Source organism: Paramisgurnus dabryanus, chromosome 3 (assembly GCF_030506205.2).
Source record: "Paramisgurnus dabryanus chromosome 3, PD_genome_1.1, whole genome shotgun sequence".
Taxonomy (NCBI): Eukaryota; Metazoa; Chordata; class Actinopteri; order Cypriniformes; family Cobitidae; genus Paramisgurnus; species Paramisgurnus dabryanus.
Genome location: NC_133339.1, coordinates 22099374 through 22115302, shown reverse-complemented (window position 1 = coordinate 22115302; position 15929 = coordinate 22099374). Strand labels below are relative to the sequence as shown.

Genomic DNA, 15929 nt, shown 5'->3' with positions numbered 1-15929 from the left:
TTAAAAAAAAACATGAGAGGTTTTATGATAGACATGTTGTTAATTTATTGTTATTTTCAATCAACTAAAAATGTTTTTAGTTTGCATGGCACTATAAAGTTTGCAATATGTCGGCATTCTGTTTTCTCATTCACTTCTTTTCATCCTTCAATTTATTTTGACTCCACCCCCCCCCCCAAACTAACATGCTTTTTCTATCTTTATGTTGCCTGAAGCATCTAGGGCCTGTGCTCAATAATTCTGTCACAAATCGCACAAAAGCAAAGACACCAATCCGCCACCTCTATCCTTACTGACACCAGTTTTTTTTTTATATATACTGTAAACCCTAACTGTTCATGTACAGAGAGTTATGGGATGTTAAACCTTAAGGTGTTTTTGACCTTGAATAAATCTTTGTAGATTCAGAGTTCGGTTCTGAGTGTCTATACAAAGCAGTTTTACAGCAGATCCTTTCTGAGCAACGTGATCTCATGAGAATACGTATTTTTACGTAAAGTGTGTGGTTGTACAACAGTAACTTACGTTTTCATACACACTGAAATGTATAATATCGATATATGGACAGGACTAATTAGGTAATTATTTATGTATTAACCAAGGCTTTGAACCGGTTCATGGAATGAAAACGAAAACCAGAAACTTTTGATGTTTTGCAAGGAACAGATACGAAACCAGAAACTTTCAAAAAATAAATGTTCCGGAAAACAGAAACGTTTATTTAAAATAATGGTAACCGGTTAATAAGGTTATTTTTTTTTTCATTTTTTGACAAGATTTCTATGCAATACTCGATGAAGTTCACTTTCGGTCGTCGTTGACTCATCTGAGAAATGAGAAACTTGCCACCAGCAGGTAGTCTACTCAAGCCCAAGTCTCTAATGCTAATTCATAAGAGGTAAATATTGTAGGCTACCAAGTTTCTCAAGATGTTTGTTTTTTACTAATTAGTGGTGTAACGGATCACAGTTGATCCATGATCCGTACAGATCACGACCCACGGTTCGGCTCGCATGCGATTCGCAAATATTATGCAATTTTTTTTGTGTGTTTACTGCAAGTGCACTCAAAAAATGTAGGCATGTCAGAATTACAGTTATTCCGCTTACATAATGTAGCCTTTTTAATTTTGATAATGTAGACTAATAATTTAAGTTTAATGTCCTTATGATCAACCTACTTATTTGTATGTCCCACAGCTGACACGGAGCGTTATTAACCGGTTCAGGAACTTTATTTTTTTTCTAACCGGTTCAGGAACGTCAACTTTAGGGTTAACCGAAAACCGGAAATGTTAAAATACTGTTTCTGTTCGGAACGAACCAATTGAGAAAAAATTCTGGTTCAAAGCCCTGGTATTAACAGACTTACAGATTTGTACGTAATCCTATTCATAAATATTAAAATCTCGGTCATTGGCATTTCCTACTCATGTTAATGACATGTTTTCAGTAATATTTTCTGACTTCTTTATTGAAGTCAGTTTATAATTTACCTAATGAAATGTTCATGACTTTTAGAGAATTACAAAGTATTAAACTATATTACACTTGTCTGTCTGTTATTCTTTTTATTTCTAACAGTACATAATTTTAATAAACTGTTTGGCTAGGACTGTATTAGCACTTAGCAGCGTAAAATATCTTTAAAATTCTTTATTGTTAACAAACAAACATTTTATATTTTATATATATAAACAGAATATAAAAATAGAATATAAAAAGAATACATTACTTATTTTTTTATTTTGGTAATATTATTGATAAAATGGTTAAAGGGAAATTATACCACAATCTTTATGGTATGAAAGATTTGTAAATGTTTAAAGTTTTTGTAGCTGTTAAAACATAATAATGCTGCAATTGAATGTTGCAAATACATCTACATTGTTTGCATCAGCATCTATTTAAACATAACAACAAAACTATCTTTTGTGTTTTTGAAAGTTATGTATTATTACTATGTATTAAAGAGCACCTATTTCATTGCTAAAAACAACATTATCTTGTGTATTTGGTATAATACATTGTGTTTGCGTGGTTTATGGTCAAAAACACATTATTTTCCACACACCGTACGGTTTTCACTCTCTTCCTGAAATGCACAGATTTAAAAAGCGCTGTGTCCCTGATTGGCCAGCTAATTTGTACGTTGTGATTGGTCTGAATAACTCTGACATCAGCCAGAAATGTGACGCTCCTTACCATGTTTGAAAGATTCGCTCACAATGCAATGCTAACAGGAGTTAACTTACAGGCTTGCGAGTTATGTCGGTCTTGTCTACATGACCAATCCCAGGCAGTAAACTGTTGCCTACAATCCGTGTGTTTGTTGTAGTCCAAGAAAAGAGATTTACATTGGAGACAATAGCTTGCTTCATCGTTTACTTTGGGGTTTGTACTTTTTGCATATCGTTAACATGTACTAATGCACACTTACACACCAAAGGAAATGTAAAAACGTGAACAGGACAATAGGTGCTTTTTAACAATGAGACCAGGCTCAACTGAGACACCCCCTAAAAATGTATTGGCTTGCTGTTCTATACCTCAGGAGACTTACATTTTCTGTTGTTTCATTTATGCATCAGCACTTTGTCCCGGATGTTACTCTGATTCTTTAGGTTTAATAAAATCACACACCTAAGACACAGATAAGACAACAGTAGAAATACAGTAAAACTACAAAGGCAATAAAATCAATGTACTGTACATGGCAGGAGAAGTTGATGCAAAGATATAATGTATGTACATACTGTACAGTACAAAGTAAGGAAAATTCTTCATGTGCTCTCCCTGTAATCTTTATTTAAAATAGCTGTCTTGAAGAAAGATTTGTGATTGTTTCTTCCTGTGAAACGTTACAAAGCCCACGTGGGCTCATCTCCACTGAAGCTCACGCACGACTCTCTCGTTTCCCTCCTTCATTATGCATCCTTCAGCTATGTAGCTAAGTTTCACAGATCCATCTTTTGCTCTTTTTCCTTCTTCTGCACAGCTATTTGCCATCTGCTGCCTAAAGCGGTGCTCTTGTCCTTTTTTGTTTTATCACCCTGCGGATCTTCAAGTAATCCTTAAACACACCGACTGGCCAGACGTTTACATTGCCAGTGGCACTAAAGAGACAAAAGCAGACATCCTGTCTTAAGACTCTGAATCTCGTTCATTCATCTGCTCGTTCATAAATATCAAGTAGATATGTACTAGTACATGGAGAAAGCTACACGATACCTTTTTTAATACCATTTTAATGGCAGTTGCTCAGAAGTACAGAACATTGCAGCCACTGCAGTAGAAACTTCCACCAAAATCAACAATTCATCCACTCAGAGTCAAATAAAATAACTGTAATAAAATCACGGCTATAAAATCATTGTACTGTATGTGCGAACGCCCCATTAAACAGCCTATTACAACTTTCTCATTCTGGTAGCTGCCATGTATTCATTTTTAAAACTATTAAAACTATTTATGTTATGTTCCCCAAATGTGTGCTCTGAGGGTTGGTGTTCAATAGCCTCAACTTTTAATCAATAATTTTTACATTACAGTTTGGCCACATTTTATTCATTCCTATAGTAGAGGAAGGACAGAAACTGATATAACTGGACTCAAACCTTCGCTGCCCACATGAGCACCACAGCTCAATATGATGAAACGTAACCCCACAGCTCCAGCTATTCTGTTAAAATTTCCTGCATCAGTGCCCATTATGTGTTAACATTTATTTTGGTGTATTAATGTTTAGTCTGTGCCCTTTGTATATCGATTCAGAGTTCTTTTCCAATAAGTTTCACAACTCCCACCATGTATCATCGGCATGTACTCATTAAAGTGCACATTTTTCTCTAAATCTTATAAACAAGTCAGTAGTGCGTAAAGAACTCATACAAATGAATACACCATGAATAAATGGGATTTACCGTGCTCAAGCCAACATCACATTGTTATATTAAAGAGACCTCTCTCTCCTCTAATTGAGCCTCACAGCAGAGCTATTTTTCTTCCTTATTGTCTTGTCTTCCCATGTTTATAACGGTACTTTCTCAGCCTATTAAAATCAAAATGAAAGGTGAGCGAAGACTAGATCCTGGTCAGTTTAAATACCTATTACACATTCAGACTCCAACTGTGTGCTTTCTTTCCCATATTACATTATTTCCCCTGCAGCGTTTTAGCATGGCCGTCGTCGCTGTTGACTTCAAGTGTTAAAAGCAAGCGAATGAAGTCAATATCGAGTCGCCAGTGTGATGAAACGGTTGATTTAGTTACAGACCTTATTAATGAAAGGGGGAGTAATATCCCTGTAGAGGTGGAGAAAATTACAGTGATATTGAGTGAATCGTGTCTTTAATTTCAGATGCGAGACAAAAAAACGTTATAAAATCCAGTTCATTTCTTTCAGCGATTCTTTCATTTTGACACTTGATTCGGAGAGCAGATTAGAATATTCTTTCAATCCCCGACTGCTTTATACTTATTGATGGAAATTCCTCAACAGAATACTTCAAAATGAAGTTTCATTCAGTCGCCTCATTCAATCAATGAATAAAGGGCGGTGCAGTGAAAGTAAGTACTAAGTGCTGATAAAATGTCTGTGTCCAGAAGCAAAGATGGCAAATGAGCATACGTGATTATGTGACAAATGTTTTGTGGTCTTATCCTTTCCATCTTGTTTAGCTCGTCTTTTTCTTGATAAGGTCAAGACTTAGTTTGTAGACGAAAACTGGCCATAGATCAATGTGAGAAGTCAGCTATCTTCAAGCATATGGGAAGTACAGAAAGAGAGAGAGAGAGGAAGAGAAAGAGAGACTGAAATTGAGATCAGGTTATAGGAGCAGAGGGTAATGGTGCGGTTTGTCCTCTTCACCCCTTTCTTCTTGAAGCAGCTTCTTTAAATTCATCCTCTCTTCTGTGAGAAAAAATAAGAGAAAAAGAAAATTAGAGTGAAGTCTGAATAGATTAAAATCAATATGTCTACCTGCTTTATATTTTTGTTCATTATTAATCTGGGGGTAAGATGCTTCTCCAGGGACATATGGGAGAAATGGGGTTTACGTGCAGGTTCTCCCTCGTGCCGTTTCAGAAGTGGATTAGAAGGCTGAAGAAAAATGGGCACATGAAACAATAGAGGGATAGAAAGAGAGATAAAGAATTTGATCTGAAAAGAGACAGACATATGCAGTTAAAAGCACAACCTGTTTTGTGTGCCTAAGGGCTTTATTTAAATAAAACTTAAATTAGCATATTTAATGAGCATCTGTTTAATGATGACTTGTTGTTAAAGAAAATTTATATATATATATATATATATATATATATATATATATATATATATATATATATATATATATATATATATATATATATATATATATTTGATTAATTGTATTCATTGTAATAAATGGATTGATGTATACGGGCGAGTTTAGACATTAAAGTCTTTAAAGTGCCATCAGTCGATTGAGAATGAACATGATATTGTTCATTTTGTGAAGTGTTTACTGCTCAGAGAAAGATGAAGAGCAAAGCTTTTAGTTGGTGAAAATAACATTGCATCATTTAGCACAGAGACACAGAAATAAGGACGTGTGTGCCATTTATAACATTGGTGTCTTTTGTTTTAACCCAGTTTAGAATTTTAATTTTTAGGAAACCAGTATGTGCAATCAAGTCCTACTGTACAAACAGACCTGAGATAAACCAGAGCCAGGAATTGTGATTGTAATATAAATCACAGCCACGTTGTAGTCAGCAACACAATGCAATCCATGAAGCCATAAAACCTCAATGTGAGATAATATACAGTCAGCTGGTTATTATCACAAACCCAGATTGGCTGACGAGGACACCAGCGTGCTAATGACTGTCTAAATAAATCTTGATAAATAAAAAAATTGACATGAAGAGAGACATGAACTACACTAGCGTTATAGATAAGCAACCACAAATCATTGGAATCAAGTTTTACAGAAAACAAAGTAATAATGTATGATATTATTCAAAAGCTTTAAAACTTTTGGGGCCGGTTTTCCGGAAGTCTAATGTCTTAACTAAAAAAAAACACCTTGCACTGACATTGACATTGTTTTGAAGATGTGTTTATAAAACCTACCTAAATGTCCTATTATAATTTAGGCCTACTCCTAGATTAATCTAAATCCTGTCCGGGAAACTGCCCCATTAGGTTTAGGTATAAAATTGGAGTAAAAGTTTTGGCACGTATTTATCCCAGTACAACTTTCAGCCGGGAGTGTGTGTAGAATAGCTTGTCAAGACAGGTGTTTCAAAGCACAATAATACAATTTAATATTAATGCCTCCAATTATCCATCATGACATTGATGCAAGACCCACTCTGCATAACTGCTGAGCAGATTAGCAGATCTGTAACAGTGTTAATGTAGAATTATTCAGTCTGCGGTGGCGTTACATGTCCGTCAAGGCCAGATATTAATCCACACATTCTTTTAAAGGACAAGTTTGGTATTTTACACTTAAAGCCCTGTTTTCAGATTGTTTATGATGAAATAGAACGGTTTTGACTGAAATTTGGACATGATGCTGGCCCGAGAATTTTTCAGTTTCTGTGGTATCACCCCCCACCTCTACAATGGCTGCATAAGTGCACTGGAACAATCCTTCCTAAAATGCATTCAACTTTCATTTACAAAGACGTGAAACTCACCGAGTGGTCAGGAGTGTTCACTGATATGCTCACACAAAAATCGCTGCAAAAGATGCTTTCCAACAGCTGTTTTAGCATTCGTTGTTAATTTTTCCAAAACGCCTCACACCCGTACATTCTTCCGTTGAGAGCTTGAATAATAGACACTCCAGCCCAGTTGGTGGCGATTATCCACCTTTGCAAATTGCAAGAATACAAACAACTCAATTTCTGTTTTCGGCAGCAGAGTAATACCGTACCTCACAGCACATCTTATACAAGTCAATGGAGTTGGACAAAAACTACGATAAAACCTGTTGCAAAGCATCTTTTGCAGCGATTTTTGTGAGCATATCAGTGAACACCCCTGACCACTTGGTGAGTTTCACGTCTTTGTAAACGAAAGTTTAATGCATTTTAGCAAGGATTGTTCCAGTGCACCTATGCAGCCATTGTAGAGGTGGTGGGTGATACAACAAACACCCGAAAATTCTCAGGCCAGCATCATATGTCCAAATTTCAGTAAAAACCGTTTTATTTCATCATTAACAATCTGAAAACAGGGCTTTAAGTGTAAAATACCGAACTTGTCCTTTAAGGAGACCTTTAAGGCTCGAATGTGAAAAAGGCTGAAAGAGAACAAAGCATGATCTAAGAAAAGCGAATAAAGGGGAGGTCACACTAGACTTTGAGCATGCAAATATTTTTCAGACATTACCACAAATATGGGCTGGGAGCACTTTGTCCATTTTTGCTTTTTAGTACGGAGAAACGTGATGCTATGACGTACCGGTTTTCTACTGGTCACGTGTCTCCACGTGATACGAATTTGCAGGTCACCAGACTTGAACTTTGGACGCAGCTAAATTTCTTATGAATGGAAGTCAGTGAAACAAAACGTGTAGTGCCCCTTAAGAGACAAAGAAAGAACAAAACCACTTGTAAGACTGAATTAGAAAGTGCATGTAAGCGCTAATCCATACAGTATAAAATGGAGTTTGTTTTTATCAAGCTTGGAGATATCGGGCATGAGAAAGCCTGATTAAGCCGGTATAAGCCTGCATAACATGAGATGAGATAGATGGGCGTGAAGCGTCAGAGTGGGCTGAAGGATCAGGGTTGAAACAGGGCAGCATGCATTATGGAAGAGAAAGCTCCTTAAGTTCAGTTGATAAGACATAGCCTGACAGCGAGAACAAGCTCATATACACACAGACACTTACACTCTGTCTGAATATACATAAAGTACACCATACAGAATCCTTCATCGCCAGCTATTGCATGCATACTGTGAAAGTGGATTGGCATATATTGTGGTTGGAATGTATGCTCAAATAAACTTATTAGGAAATAAGGGCCAGTTTAGGAACATACCTCTAACCTTTCTCCAAAAGTATACTTCACATGTCTTTATCACGCTTGCTGAAAAGTTACACCTAGTCATACAGTTGAATAGAAAAATCACAAATCACATTAACTCGCACTCCACAGGTTACATTATCATGTCCCTGAAACAGATGGAGGTAAAGACAAGAGGTCACATAATAACTATAGGTTGTCAGCTAGCTTCAACTATTGGCAGTGGCCGTTAATGTTGTGATTGTGTTCCAAGTAGCCGTAATTCGCAAGGTCTTAGCGAACCATAAACCTGTATCTGGCTCATTTGGAGAGCTTCTATAAAGCAAAGTTTCTATTTAGGGAATTCTAGCTTTGAAGCTGACCGTGCAGATACACTGCACCTCAGGTCCGTGGGCTCAGAGAAACAGACCAAACAGAATTTAAAACCTATCAGATGATAAACAATACATCAAAGTGGCATTGTTCTCTGGCACTCCACAACACACACAAACGTATGAAGAGTCACATCTGGTTTAGAGCTCCTCTTGGATTATGTCTGTATAGGGCGTATCAAATAGATCATTACCATATACTAATTACCCATTACACCCACTCTGGGGCTCTTCACCCATACATGAGCCCACACAGAGACACATCTCATCCACCTCTGCGTACTGTAGAAACACTGAGACGCACAACAAATGCGCAAACACACTCACACGTATACTCAAAACATTCTTCACCCCCCCCCCCCCCCTGCATTTGTTTCTTCCTTTACATTAGACTCTCCCTGTTGCAGTTTTTCTCTCCTTGAAGTTTTATGCTTTTGTCGACACAGATTTATGAAAAAATTTATTAAATCCCTTGATTGCATGTTTTTTTTCGACAACATCGAATGCATTCTGTATGAAAAGGTCAATCCCAGAATGCATTGTGATGAGCTGATAAAAAGCAAAAATAAAATTTGCCTTTAAATTTGACCCAACTTGTGAAATACAGGCTAAAGTCTCAAAATCTATGAGATTTGAAGCATCAAAGTTTGACATGTCCTTATTCAGTCAATAACAAAGATTTCAAGGTTATATTTTCACAGAATGTTCTTTACATCATGTTAGATGATTTCATGCACAAAACAGTACATTATAACAAAAAAAATTACTATGACTGGAATTTTACACACTGAGTCATGAATATTTCATTCATTACTAAAAATAATACTATAGCATTACCATTAAATCTGCATTATTATTCCAAATATTTGTGTGCTGTGGATTTCTATACTTACTACAGTATAGAGCCCAGGGCTGCACAATTAATCGAAAAACTAATCAGGATTACAAATATGGGTGAAACAATTACATTAAAGCCTCAATTACAGCTGTCCATTTGTGCTCATTTCTGTGCGTTTCGGCAGTATGTTTGGGCACCAAATACAGTGGTGAATCAGAGATTTAAAAATTGATAAGTTGACGTGTCCTTTAGCCATTCATTTTGGATTTTTTACTAACAACATAACTCCCATAATTATTTGTGATTTACATTATACTATTTCATTTTTAATGTTTAGAATTTACCATGCAGCTGCTTCACCTAAAGTTATAAAACATTTCAAAACTTCATTAACCGCCAAGTAGGGCTCTGAGGCTGGCAGTATTTTACCACCGCGATGGTAATGCACCAATTCACCGCCGTGGTTAAAGAATGTTTATGTGGGGGCCGTGCGTGCACGTGCACATTGATGCATATATAGGTCTTATATATAATGCATACATATATTTTGAAATATAAAAATGTAAACGCAGATCAGATAAACGTTTCTTAACAAACGTGCGTGTTCATAGGCTCTGATTTATTTTTCGCTGGTGGGTGCTCGTCACAACGTCAAGCAATGCTGAGGTCACTTCGAAATGACAGATGCTCTGGAGCGCTCAAACACTTTGAAGAGGCGGACGCGGAGCGGTCATGTTTTCTGTGTGGTTTTAGGCGCTAAATGTAAAACAAATGTGAAGCTATTGAGCGTATGTGCTTGGCCATTTCGGTGGGTGCTTAAGCAGAGCCCCCGGAGCACCCACAGAATCAGCACCTATGTGCGTTCTGAAAACCCGTTCTGTCGGTGTACTGGTAGCGCAGATTGATACTTTTTTGCAACCTTGAGTGACCATAAGAGAGAATATCTTGCCACATTGTTCCGCCCCCAAGCCAGTGGGTCATCACTGATATCAGTTGCCTGCCCTTGCAAATAGTGCACTACCTCTGAGTCTGCTGGCTGTTTGCGTTCACACGAACTTTAAGATATCTCACTGGCCGATATTGTACTTTATATTTTTGTGACATGTACAACACCGCAGGTTGCACTTCACCACCACGGGTCGCACTTCACCACTGTGGCCAAGAATAATCACAATTACTATATCAAGGTAAATGATTGACAATTAAGATTTTTGTCATAATCATGCAGCCCTATCAATTAGCACAGTGGTTTTCAAACTGGGGGCCGGGGCCCCCAGGGGGGCTGCGGGATGGTGCCAGGGGGGCCTCGGTTTTGTGACATTTTATGAAAACATTAATTTATCATGAATTCTGTGTAATTAACCTAAAAAAATAAGGCTACTAACCAAAAGCACTACTTTTTGTATAATTTAATGTTTATTTTATTAAAATGTTGAGTTTTAGAACAGTTTTTTGTCATAAAATTTTCTTTGGAGGGCCGCGAAGGAATGCACCGTACACAAGGGGGGCCACACGCTGAAAAAGTTTGGGAACCACTGCATTAGCATACTGCAGAAATGTACTAATGCTAAACTCTATTTAGAGTAAGTTCATCCATTCAAAGTGCATGCTCATTTTGTAGACAGTGGGATTGCTTCAAACGTAGAGCGTTCCAAATCATCTACCTATTAGGGGCAGTTGTAGTATAGTGATGAGAGAGCTGAACTTGAAACCTGAAGGTCAATGGTTTGAGTCTAAAAGCCTGCAGGCTGCGATTGAGATCACCTATGCCCCTTTGCTCCCTGGGTGCTGCAGTAATAGCTGCATACTGCTCCGGGTGTGTGTGTGTGTTCAAGACTTGCAGCACGTGTCACATTTCGAGTATTGGTTCCATACTTGACAAACATGTCACACTTTTACTTATTACATTCTGTGAGTGTTAGTATATGGCCTTTCAAGACAGCACTCCAGGTTTTTCGAATGAAGCTATTGTGTTTCTTTTCTTAAGGATACAGCACTGAGATTTAATTCTCTCTCTTAGTCAAATTAGCTCTGGGAGTCATATGGATCTCCTGTAAAAACAGATAAGCCATAAAGGGAACCGACCATTCCCCTGCAATATCAAAAGCAATATAATGAACTGTGAAGTGTGGAGGACAGGTCAGACTGCACAGATTAATTCCTGTTGATGGGAGTCTAATGCGGTTTGGACATTTGAGTGAAGTGTCATGATGTGTTGCTGAGGGTTCATTTAAATGCTTGTGATGCTTTCTCTTAGCACTTTGTTCATTTTCTTTCTTATTGAGTCACGCAAATCATGTCTTATTACAAGGCAAGTGCTGTTTTGAAATTGCTGTACTTTTTATTACAGTGCTCATAAAGCCGCAATGTATTGATATTCCTCAAACTTTCTATTTGTTTATATCGCACAGCTCCATCTCCACAGTCTTCTGTAATTAATTTATCGTAAACCTCTCGGCATACAGACTCAGATTAAACTTTGTTTTGCAGATCATTGCAGCCTTTGGAATGCTATCTATGGTTTCATAAACGTTGAAAAGAACATTGATTTAGTTTTATAAGTCTTCCTTTGACTTACAAACTCAGACATCGATTATGTCATTTTAATGTTTTCCTAATGAAACGCAGTTGTCCTCTCTTGCATTTATTTTTTGATTTGTGATGTTTATGGTTACATCTGCAAAAGCACCCACTTCACACACTGATTGTCATATACACAGATGTACAAATACGAAACAAAAAAAAAAACGTAAAATCTTTAACAATTTCTTTCTCCCTTGCAAGCACTGGTATTCCTTCCGGAAATGCAAATCTAGTTTCTATTCAAATTCCTGTCTCTGTAACCTCTTCTCTACTTTAAATGTCACATTTTTTCATCCTCTCTATTATACTGTCTCTTACCGTCTCACTCCTGTTTTCTGTCTTCCAGCTGGCTCTAGGACAGGAAGATACCCACTCCTCCTCCTCTTCCTTTCCCTCATCTGCATCAAAGTCCTCCCCCTCTTCAGACTCCTCCAAAACTCTAGGGGTTCTGGGATCTCCGGGCTCTATTTCCCCTTTGAGCCGCTGGGTGATGCACAGCCGTGGCCGTGCTGCCAACACTTCAACAATGGAGTTGCCCTACCGCTCACCCGTTCCCTTCTCCAAGCAGGAATTCTGGGAAATGTTGGGTAGTGACCTCCTCAAATCGGACACAGACGCGCTGGGGACTTCCCGCGTCAAGCGTCGCCCTCCCATCGTCAAAACAGGCAAATTTAAGAAGATGTTCGGCTGGGGTGACTTCTACTCCAACATCAAGACGGTGCGCCTCAATCTGCTCATCACGGGTAAGATTGTGGATCACGGAAACGGAACCTTCAGCGTCTACTTCCGTCACAACTCCACCGGCCAGGGGAACATCTCCGTCAGCCTGGTGCCTCCGGTGAAGGCGGTGGAGTTTGACTTAGAGCGCCAGAGCGTGGTCTACCCCAAAGACTCCAAGATCTTCAACTGCCGCGTAGACTACGAAAAAGTGGACCGCAGCAAACGCACCTCGCTCTGCAATTACGACCCCTCCAAAACCTGCTTCCAGGAGCAGACACAAAGCCACGTATCCTGGATCTGCTCCAAACCCTTTAAGGTCATTTGCATCTACATTTCGTTCTACAGCACAGACTACCGGTTGGTGCAGAAAGTCTGTCCAGATTATAACTACCACAACGAAATGCCCTACCTACCCTCTGGTTAGCGCTTAGGTGGCGTTAAACCAGAGGGGTGATGAGGGCTGGTCAAGGGGTAAAGAAAGAGTTTAATTATGGACAAAGGAACGTGAATATAAATGCAAAGATCTCTTGGGGATATATCGAAAAGACTCTAAAGGGACATTGAGCTGACATGGGAATGCCCCATTATGACCTGTGGCCTTCACAGGTGGTTCTATAAAGGTGAATGTACAGTATTTGATGTGCTGCAGTTGTTGTCTCGAAGAACCTCTTGAACGACCTGGCAAATGTGACCTGCAAAATATATATGCAAAACCAAATTGTCAGGCCCAGGTGAAGAGTCTTTGCTGCTCAGGGTGGGAGGGGCCTGTCTGTCGGAATGACTCCCTGATTGGCTGCCCTCATCAGTGCTCAGTGTCACAGTCATCTAATAAATACCTGCAGACAATAAAACACACTGACTACTATGCAGAGGTAAAAGAGGTGGCCCAGCTAATATAGAGGCTTATTTTAACCTAACACACACGCATACAGCATGACCCACTGACACCTGTCTCCACCTTTGTATAATAAAAAACAGAAAATCACACCAGAAACACACAAGAAAGAAGGACACGAAATGACCAGATTAGAAAATAAGATAACAACGGGAATTAAAGAGAAAGAAAGCAAAAGCAGGACAGTAAGCACTTTAATAAAAAAAACTGGAGAGATGTTGAGTCTGCATTGAGCCAAACTCTTTATTGTTACAGAAGAGACGTTATGTTGGTGTAGGATTCCTGACTTTGTGCTGTGATAACGGTTTCGCTGAATGCGGGATTCCTTCGTCCTTGCAGTCTGTGGCAAAATAAAAATCTTATCTTAATTTTGCATAATTGAATCACATTGCAGATTTTAAGATTAGGCTCAGGTCTTCTCTGGATGTTCAGGTAGAATCAGAAGTTAAGTCGACCTTGAGTGAAAACACAGTTTAGCGGAGATTCATCGAAACATTTAAATAATTGTTAAATAATTAAATAAAAGCCAGCTCTAGAACAAATGGAAACCTAATCTGGGTACTACTGAGAAAAAGGAATAGTATGATGGGACGTACTGTAAAAGACAGCAGTGGGTGTCATGACGTCTGCAATGACAAGCAGGTGGGCATGACAGAAACAAAGAGAAGGAAACGGGATATGTTTGTGATGGAGCAAAAGAGGATATGAAAGGAAAACAGGTGACGCATGGCATAAGCAAACGCGCACATGGGGATGTATGAGGAAACACAGATGAGAAAAGGACACGGACGAGAGATACAAAAGAAGAAAGAAAAACAAACTCGCATTGCTAAATAGAGAAACATAAAAGCACAATATGAAACATCAAAGTGTCTCACAGGAAAGCAGCGTTTATGAGCCCATGAATAAACCTTTTGCCTAAAGTTAAATTCGGTACAGCGAATGTTACCCTGCAGGGTTCCGTGTAATTTAGTGAGTTATGAGGACGGAAATATTCTGGATAGATCTGTTAATCCATGTTCTTAAAAGACGCACTATTTATTCCCCTCTAATTCAAAATTCATTATTCTACATACAAGCTCATTACACAATTCCTACAAAGCCTTTTCATTGCACCTCTGCTTTCCATCAAAGCACTATAACACATCGACAATACCCTGTGCACCACTGTCATCGGGTACATTCACTAACTGTACTATTCAATATAAGAAAAAATAATGATTTCATAGAATAGCGAGTGACAATAAGTCTCAGTTACTTCCAGGTAACAATTCAGCAAGTCAAACCTGTATAAAATGTGTTCATGATTTCCGTGCATTATCTTAATTACATACTGACATTCAGGTCCAATTCCCTACGTTATCCCTTCAACACTTTCCCATGCCCCTTAAAACAGAGTGAAAAGGGTTAAAATATTCCCCTAAGAAATGGGACACCACGCCATCGTCCTACGTCAAAGTAGATGCAATGTTTATCACATTGCCGCTTTCACCTGCAGTCATAAAAGTTTAGTTACAGTGGCCCCGGAAGCCTACACTGTAAAAAAATTCCGTAGAAATTGCAGCTGGGTTGCCGGTAATTTACCGTAGATTTAAATTTATGTTTTTTGCTGGCAATATTTTGTTCAAAGTTAAATGAACATTAAACATTTACAAGTCTTTGTATTTACAGAGTAAAACTAAAAAAACAGCATCAAGCAAAACATTCTGGGAAACAAAATCTGAAGCAAAAAACAGAAAAAGGTTGATGATGATTTCTGGTTCCCAGAATGCTTTGCATGAGGCTGTTATTGTATAGTTTTATTCCGTAAAGATAAAGACTTGTTAATATTTAAAATTTATTTAACTTTGAACAAACTCTTGCCAGTAAATAACATAAATGTAAATCTACGGTAAATTACCGGCAACCCAGCTGCAATAACATTGTAATTTCTACGGATTTTTTTTACAGTGTAGCAGCACACTACACCCCCCTCTGTTAGCAATTCAGATGCTTTTTCCTCCGTCTATTCACGTTCCGGTTTTCCAAGGTCTGTTCACAATCGCTGTAGTGGACTGGCAATCTGAAGCACCGGAAGTTTTCACCGGTGTGCCGCCTCCGGAGAGGGAACAGACCGGGGGAACCAGGATGCGATCAGAAGGGGGAACAAGGACGTGCTCCAGAGGTTACATTTGTTCACATGTTGCTGTACTATTGTGCAATGAGTAAATACGGTAAATGTTAGCAAACTTTTGCGATTTTTTTGTGAACATTTCTTTTAAAACATGGCTGTAAATATGCACAAGATTGAATGTATCATAAAACAAATGATTATTTGTCATTAAAAAGTTTATTAATGTGAAAAAAGACTTGAATTATACTCACATGAGCAGCCATGTTGACCCGTCGTTTAAAGTGGGGTCCTGAAAAATCTTCGTCTGAAGGGCTATTTGACCCTACCCCTCCAACTAAAAGAGAATTGGGACATCCCTAGCCCACGTTAACGCCCTAAACAGCGG

General features: G+C 38.4%; 1 protein-coding gene across 1 annotated transcript in view; it reads left to right on the top strand.

Moving 5' to 3' along the window:
• The window catches only part of LOC135733769 (neurexophilin-1), a 35648-nt gene extending 20398 nt beyond the window's left edge, over window positions 1–15250 (top strand). Inside the window, exon 2 of the mRNA XM_065252556.2 lies at window positions 12163–15250. Coding sequence (XP_065108628.1) covers window positions 12163–12960 — 798 coding nt within the window. The 3' untranslated portion in view covers window positions 12961–15250. The remainder of the gene's footprint in view (window positions 1–12162) is intronic.
• Window positions 15251–15929: the final 679 nt, after the last annotated feature.